Raw genomic sequence first — 7,528 nt, 5'->3', positions numbered from 1 at the left:
GGAATCCTGTGAGGTCATCTAGTTTATCCTTGCACAAAGGAAGGATGGATGTAATTTATCCCCATGCACAGGCCTATCCTTTGATTGTCCTCCTTGGTTAATACACCTCACTGCCTCACTTTTCTTACAACTGAAAATATTGTTCTGACTTTTTCTGAGATTTAATAAAAATAATAAAAGACAAGGGGAAAAAAAGAACAAAGGTTGATGTCCTTCCTCAGAGCTACTTGTCTGATACCTGAAGACTGTTATACATTACCATCTCACTTATCTTTTCCCTGGCACACCCTCTCAACTGTTTTAGTATTTCCTGGTAGCACACATTTTCCAGACCTGTGATCTTTCTTGTAAATCGCCAGGTAGCCCACATTTTCCTGGAAATGCTGTACCCAAAATTCGACACAGCCTTTCAGGTCCAGACTTGCCAACACCAAGTAAACAGAAAGAACTACTTCTGTTTTCCAGCATTACTCTTGTTTACCCATCTCATTAAAGTATTTGCTTTTTCACACCAGTATGAAAGTATAAACATACATTCAGCCAGTGATTCATCATAATACAGCTGCTTCTGTGTGCTGCCCAGTCATTACCCAGACGATACTGGTGCACTTAGTTATTCTTACCTAAACACAGGATTCCACATTTATCTTGATGACTTGCATCGTATTTTTCCATACCACTTCTCCATCTGTTAAATCCCACAACTAAGACTTTGACACTATCCAGGGTACTTGCAGCCACACCCTTCTTCTGACATCTAGCAAGACCTTATGCCTACTTATGCATCCAGAAATGAAAATAAGAGCAATTCTGTACCCAGTACCTTGCTTAACTTATCCCTCCAGTGTAATAGTAATTACAGACTCACCTGGTAACAGTTTCATGTAGACCATGTTTCTTTAGCTTACTTATGAAAACAACATGTGGTACAGTGTCAAAAGCCTTAATAAATCTAAGCCTGCCCTACCACCCATAATATTTTCATCTACATTGCCTCTTTGCATGATGCAGAAGGAAATGAGATTGGTTTGATGATTTCTGCTTGCTGAACACAGACTAGCTCTTAGTAACCTTCATATGTATATACTCATTATTTTAATGCAAGTTGTGTGACAAAGTTCTCCTTACTACCTATCTGTAGCTTTCAAAATCTGGCCCTTTGAATGATTAAACAACAAGGTCATGCAGACTGACTACTGACAGGATTAGGTCTCCTGAGTGCCTAAGCATGAGAAGCAAAATAAGCAATATGAAGTAAGCCTTGTTTAGGCAGAATCCTAAGCTTTCTATCAGAATCCCCAAACAACTTGTTTGTTTACCTTCTAACACTAGGTAAGTCTAAACTCCACAGAGCCTGACTATTCTTTTTTATTTGGGAATTTCTCAGGGGTCCAATGTGCTCAATCTCTACTTTCCCTGAGGTGCTTCTGCCTTTATTAAGAATGCAAAAGCTAGGTTTTCTCCTGAAACACTCATGGGGGAACTCAGACCTGTAGGTCCTGAGGACTGGCCAGCCCACTGGGGGATGTGGGGCACATCCTCAACCATTCTGTGACTGTGTGAACCCTGCAGCATGACATCTCTGTATTCACAAGGCCAGGAGACACGTTTCTAGCAAGGCCGTCCAAAATGCTTCACCTCTGACTTGTCACCATGCACAACCCTGTGGTCCTCACCCTCAGCCCACAGCGAGGGCTCATCCTGACTCATTTGCTATTTGCACATGCCACAGAAATGGGGCAGGGTCATGCCTGCTGCGAAGCAGACCAAGAACTGTGACAAATACAGGGCATGGACAAAACTATGTCAAAGAATAAGGCAGAAAAACTATGTCAAAGAATAAGCTTGCCTGGCTGTGCAAGCGAGTGGATGTGGGCCTTTGCTGTTTGAGGTGTGACTGCCATTCAGGAAAGAATCAGATCAATCTGAATTGTGCCTCTGAGAAACATTTTGATTTGGCTAACCAGCCCATAACCTGGGCACCAGTTGGCTCCTCGCAGGCTGCCTGTCACCACATCTCCTGTGCAATGTACTTGTACGGGCCCTGGCACTGCAGCAGGAGCATGGGAGTGAGGGACAGCTGAGGACAGAGCAGGGAGGTCTGTGCACTGCAGAGAACTCTTTGCAGCCAAATCAATGCCACTCCTGCCAATTTTCTGTCTGCCTACATGCCTGCGTTTTCCTGCACGTTGGCTGCATGCAATAGAAGGTGCTGGCTCCAAGACAACCTAGTCTAGCTATACTGGTTGGTTGTGAAGGCAATGGGGGAGGACCGGCATGAGTGGGTACCAGCGATGTAGATGACCACAGAATAATGCAGAGGCTGGAAGACACCAGTGGACGGAGCTGGCTGACAAGGTCATTCTCATTTTGAGAAAAATTGGAACCCCATATTCATCACAAAAGCAGAAAAAAATCAATAGGTCAGTGAAATCACTAAACTGACTACAAATGTGGATGGTGTGGAACTGCCAATGCCCCAGTGGTGATGAAGAGGACTGCAGAAGGACAGATGACGCATTGTTAATATTTAGTACAGTAAGTGCTTCTGTCTTTAACAGACTACACCATCAATCATCATGGGAACAGTACTGAGTATGGAGGTAATTCACAAGGCAGCTGCCAGTGATGCAGGATATAACCATCACTTAAAGCACTGCTGAGCTTGGACCGTGTTGACATTCACCCTTATACTCTGCAAGCGAGGCCGCAAAACTGTTTGCATGCAGAAATCACAAGTGGCACTGGAAATTAGTATGCACCGGCAGTTCATATTTGGGCTCCAGGTTTATTTTGAAGTTTATCCATTTTTTAATGTCATGCTTGCTACAAAGTCCCAGCTAGGTTTTCACAGTGTTGCTGCTCTAGCAGCATGCTCTAGCATCACCCTAATTCCATTGAAATGGGCTGATGTTGTAGTTGTCTGATGGGTTTGCTCAGATAATTACACCTCAGCATTCATTGCAAATCTTCCTGGAGTAATTTGGCACTTTGATTTGAAAAAGGTGGGAGGTGAAAAATCCACTGCTCTCTTGTCGGTTAGGAAAAATTTCTTCACTGAAAGGGTTATCAGGCACTGGAAGGGGCTGGCCAGGGAAATGGTGGAGTCACCATCTCTGAAGGTATTTAAAAGATGGGTAGATGAGGTGCTTAGAGACATGGTTTAGTAGTGGACAGGTTATGGCTGGGCCTGATGATCTTAAAGGTCTTTTCCAACCAAATAATTCTATAATTCTATGAAATATTATCTTGTGGGTAATATGAAGAATTTCCAATGGAAACAGGATGGGAGAAAGAACTGCTTTATATTAAAGTTGCTAATAGTGGCTCCACTGATGTTTTCAGGATAATGCTTCACCAACACCTACAGGAATATCATAGCCCATCAGGAATATATACATCAGGAATAATACATTTTTCTCATTACACTACCTGAACTCATCCTTTATGCAGCAACAGGGAATCTAACTAAAATAAAACTAAAATCAGTGATTTTAGTATGGACTAATAGAACAGTGATTAAAATAAAATCCAATTCTAAAGATCAGAGTCACTTTCATACGATACAATGTCTTGTTTGATTTTCAAGTCTAAACATTAAGGAAGTACATAGCCCTTTCTCGTTCATCACATGCATCCCTCCCTTTAACTTAACTAGTTTCAGAAGGAAGATGTAGCAATTAGTTCATGTTTTGTTTTGGGTTTTGTTGTTGTTGTTTTGTTGTTTTCGGTTTTTTTTTTAATTGCAAAACATTATGTGAAGTTTGTGCTAGCAAGAACTTTTATTGATAACTTTTAATTCTAAACTTCCTGTCTCCCCTCTCTCCTTGGATGTCATCTCAACTATGAGAAAAATGGTAATTAAGACAACAGTGGAAAACAACATTGGGTCTTCAGACTGTTCAGTAGTTTACTACCAGTAATTGGCTTTTCACTACAGGACAGTATCATAATTTTAATTGTGATTTTTCAACGAAGGTATATAAAGCAGCTCTTCAGAGATACATTAATGAATGCTTGCTGCCCCTTTACTGATTCCTGTATATTTACATTATCAGACTTAGCAACAACTGAGATTTCCAGCATGAACTGTACTTCAAAAAAAGATTTTAACATGAAATACTTTTTCATTCAATGAAAGGTCTGCTTTTTATGTGAAGCTACTCAGGCCACAGTTTTTACAAAACATCTCCAAAACCACAGGAAGAAAAAAATAAACTGTGGGATTTATTCATTCCAAATAAAGTGAATGAGCTAAAAAAAATTCTGATATTTAGTAAGTTTTACCATTGTATTAAGGAAAAAAAACCCCTTTAAATATTCATAATTGGGCCCAGATTTCAATGTTAAGGTCCTCATATAATAAACTATTACACTTAAAAAGAATGCACAGTTAAATAACCAGAACATTTGTAATATACATTCACAGTTTACAACAGTTTTATGCTAAGGTAACCAGCTGGAACAAATGCGAGTTATAGCAGTATAAAACTCTAGAAAAGCTGTGATTAATCAGGTATAGGTCCCTATGGCACACGATATTATTTGCCTAAACAGAGGCATGGCTATTCAAAATCATGGCTCATGAAAAGAGGTGAGACCACTGGAGGAAGAAAGTTGGCATTTTCCCCAAAAACTATCATTTATCCCTAAACATAGATATCAGTGATCAAGACAATAAAAGACTACATGCTTCTGTGGCTGCTGCTATGCTTTTTTGTTCCTAACACCATTAAGTCAAGCTCAGCCATGAGCACTTACATGTAATGAAACAAAAGAGAGGAAAATGCAGAAACAAAAGGAGAAAAGAATGAGGAAAGGCAGCAGTAGAAGAATTAATCTGAATTGCAATTCCACCAACCCACAGAGTTTTCCTGAACATCAATTACTGTTCTCAGTGTTAGTCACTTACCAACATCAGGATCAGTAGCTTGGACTCTTGTTAACAAAGCTTTAGTGGCAGTATTCTCATAGACACATGCGGTGTAGTGATCAGATGAGAACACTGGTGGATTATCATTAACGTCTTCTAAAATAAGATGAATTTCTGATTGGCAAAACCGGCCACCACCATCTGTAGCTCGGGCAATCAAGTTGTACGCTGGGATCTTTTCTCGGTCGAGAGGGGCCAGAGATTTCAGTTCACCTAAAATTGATTAAAAGCAGCAGTCATCATTACTACGGTAGCAACATCACTAATTCTAGTGTGAATATCTCAAAAACATGTATTTCACAGGAATAGGAAAGAGAAAAAAAACAACAACCTTGCCTATTTCAATGAATGGATTGAAAACTCACAGCAGTGTCATTTCTTATTCCTCTTTACACAACAAAGTGAGCTGCCAGTATGAGTGCAGGGAGGACAAACCACTCATGGTGGCCTTCAACAACTTAGAACTTCACCCATATAAACAACAGTTTTTCCAAGTCTATATTTCTTTTACTCTCAAGATTTATAGTTACAGACACAGAAATACATCTTGAGTCTGATGACAGTAACCATAATGAACTCTAAAGTTTTCTAAAGCTACCGTTCAAAAATAACACCAACATCCCTCTCTCTTCTCCCCACAAAGCAACCAACTAGCTCTGAATTCCTGTAGATAACCCTGGCATCTAGTTTGAAGCAAACTTCTTATTTTCATACGGAGACAGGTATCACAAAAAACATTAGCAGCAACAAAAATCCAGCTTACTCAGACTGTGAGAACTTTACCCATAATTCGTTTTCCACTGCACAGATAAACAACCGCCAAATGTTGCTACATCAGCAAACAGTCACTACTACTCAGAAGGTAAGTTTTGCACTAATTTTGTAAAGGGTGTAATTTGCGGTTAAATACAAACTTTTGTCCTTGAAGAGGGCAATACTTCCCCTTCCACACACTGCATAGCTCTCCAAACACTTCTTTCATCAGTAACGTTACAGCAACAGCAGGTGCTGCCTCCTGCTCATCAAGCAGAGGAGGCATTGCACTGGGAAGGACTTAGTCTATCATTATGGAAACCAAATTCCTAAGAATAACAGAGGGGTGGGATTTTTATTCATGGGAAAATTATTTTATTTAGCTTTACTTGGTAACAACCATAAAATCTAGATCTTAGCAGAGATCACTATCTTTTTCCAGACCAACTGCCAAATGTATAAGACCTCTGTAGCATTTCACTGTGCCCAGAAATTCATTACTGATATTCTTCCCCCCCCCAAAAAAAAATCTGTGTATAAAAGGAATGTCTTTTTCACAGGGTCTAAATACCAATATTCCTAGACTAAGGTGGAAGAAATGAAGTCCAATGGTGTGGGAGGACCATGTCAGAATCTGTGTGGCAGATGCACCCACCCTGCTAAAGACCCAACAAAAGCAGCGTCAAATTTTCTGGCCCTGGTGGTGCCAGGACTGCCTACCCTCATGGCTCCTGTCTGGTCCACACAGTGGGGGTCAAAGGTGGGAAAGTTGGCGTCCTCAGCCAATAGGGGGCTGACATGACCATATTTGACCACGGATCAGATTCAACCAGGGTATAAATGGGGCCCCATTGGAGGGCTCATTTGAGTCGGTCCTCCTCAGAGCAGCGAGTCTGCAGTCAGAGACTCTCACCTTAGGTTGGGATTCCACTTAAGGTAACTTCTCAAGATTGAGAGCCCTCCCAAAAGGCTTATCAGAAAGATGAGGCCAAACATTTTAGTAAGGCCTTATTGAGGTCTGGCAGGGAAACAAATGGGTCAGTATCCAGTGTTCTGATTATAACATTTAACCTGGCCAACAAAGACGTCCCTCTTTCTCCCTCCTATGACCACCACTTCAGAAGGGGTCATCCACACCTGCCATAACTGGACTGATAATCAAACATAACTCTGGTGAAGGAAACTAGCAGCTACTGATGTAGAAGGATTGAGAAGGCTATTCACAAACATTCAGTTGTCGTCTTACCATTTTCTGGATCTAAGAAAAATTTATTGTTCCCAGTACCATAGAGAGAATAGCGAATTTCACCATTGGACCCGATGTCAGCATCTTTAGCACTGATTTTGAGAATAACTTTGTTTGATGGAATGTCTTCAGGAAACAGTGCAGTATATGTGACCTAGAGACAAAGACAGAAAATGTAAGCTATGCTGTAACAATATTTTATAGTCTTTGCACAATCTTTTTTGAGAAAAAAACTTTAGTGCATCTTTCTATATAGGAAACAATTTTCTTCTATGTAACACATTCCTAGAAATTCTAATAATTGTTAAGCTTTCTGGTGTCACAAAACCAATGTCAAATTATGACTCATAATAGGGCTCATGTCAGGTGTTAAATGCCGTCTCATTTTCTATCTCCTGTTTGTTTCATCAGTACCCATGAAATGGAAATTTGATGAGTATGCTGACAAAGACTACTTTTTATCGCCTCATCCAGCAGTGTTTGAGGGAGATACAGACTATGATTCCCCAGAGTGGTGCTTGCAATGATAGTGGTCCATCAGTGATAATGTAATGATGGCACTTCTATGAGTATATACATAAAGGTGTATATATATA

At 40.4% G+C, this 7,528-nt stretch overlaps 1 protein-coding gene across 1 annotated transcript in view; it reads right to left on the bottom strand.

Moving 5' to 3' along the window:
* The window catches only part of LOC104540724 (protocadherin Fat 3-like), a gene marked incomplete at its 5' end in the record, with an annotated part of 64,550 nt that extends 57,464 nt beyond the window's left edge, over window positions 1–7,086 (bottom strand). The window contains 2 exons of the mRNA XM_010184590.1: window positions 4,913–5,146; window positions 6,933–7,086. Coding sequence (XP_010182892.1) covers window positions 4,913–5,146; window positions 6,933–7,086 — 388 coding nt within the window. The remainder of the gene's footprint in view (window positions 1–4,912; window positions 5,147–6,932) is intronic.
* Window positions 7,087–7,528: the final 442 nt, after the last annotated feature.

The sequence above is a fragment of the Mesitornis unicolor genome, unplaced genomic scaffold (assembly GCF_000695765.1).
Source record: "Mesitornis unicolor isolate BGI_N332 unplaced genomic scaffold, ASM69576v1 scaffold5725, whole genome shotgun sequence".
Lineage (NCBI taxonomy): Eukaryota > Metazoa > Chordata > Aves > Mesitornithiformes > Mesitornithidae > Mesitornis > Mesitornis unicolor.
The sequence above is the reverse complement of the archived record's forward strand: the minus strand, read 5'-3'. Positions and strand labels throughout refer to the sequence as shown.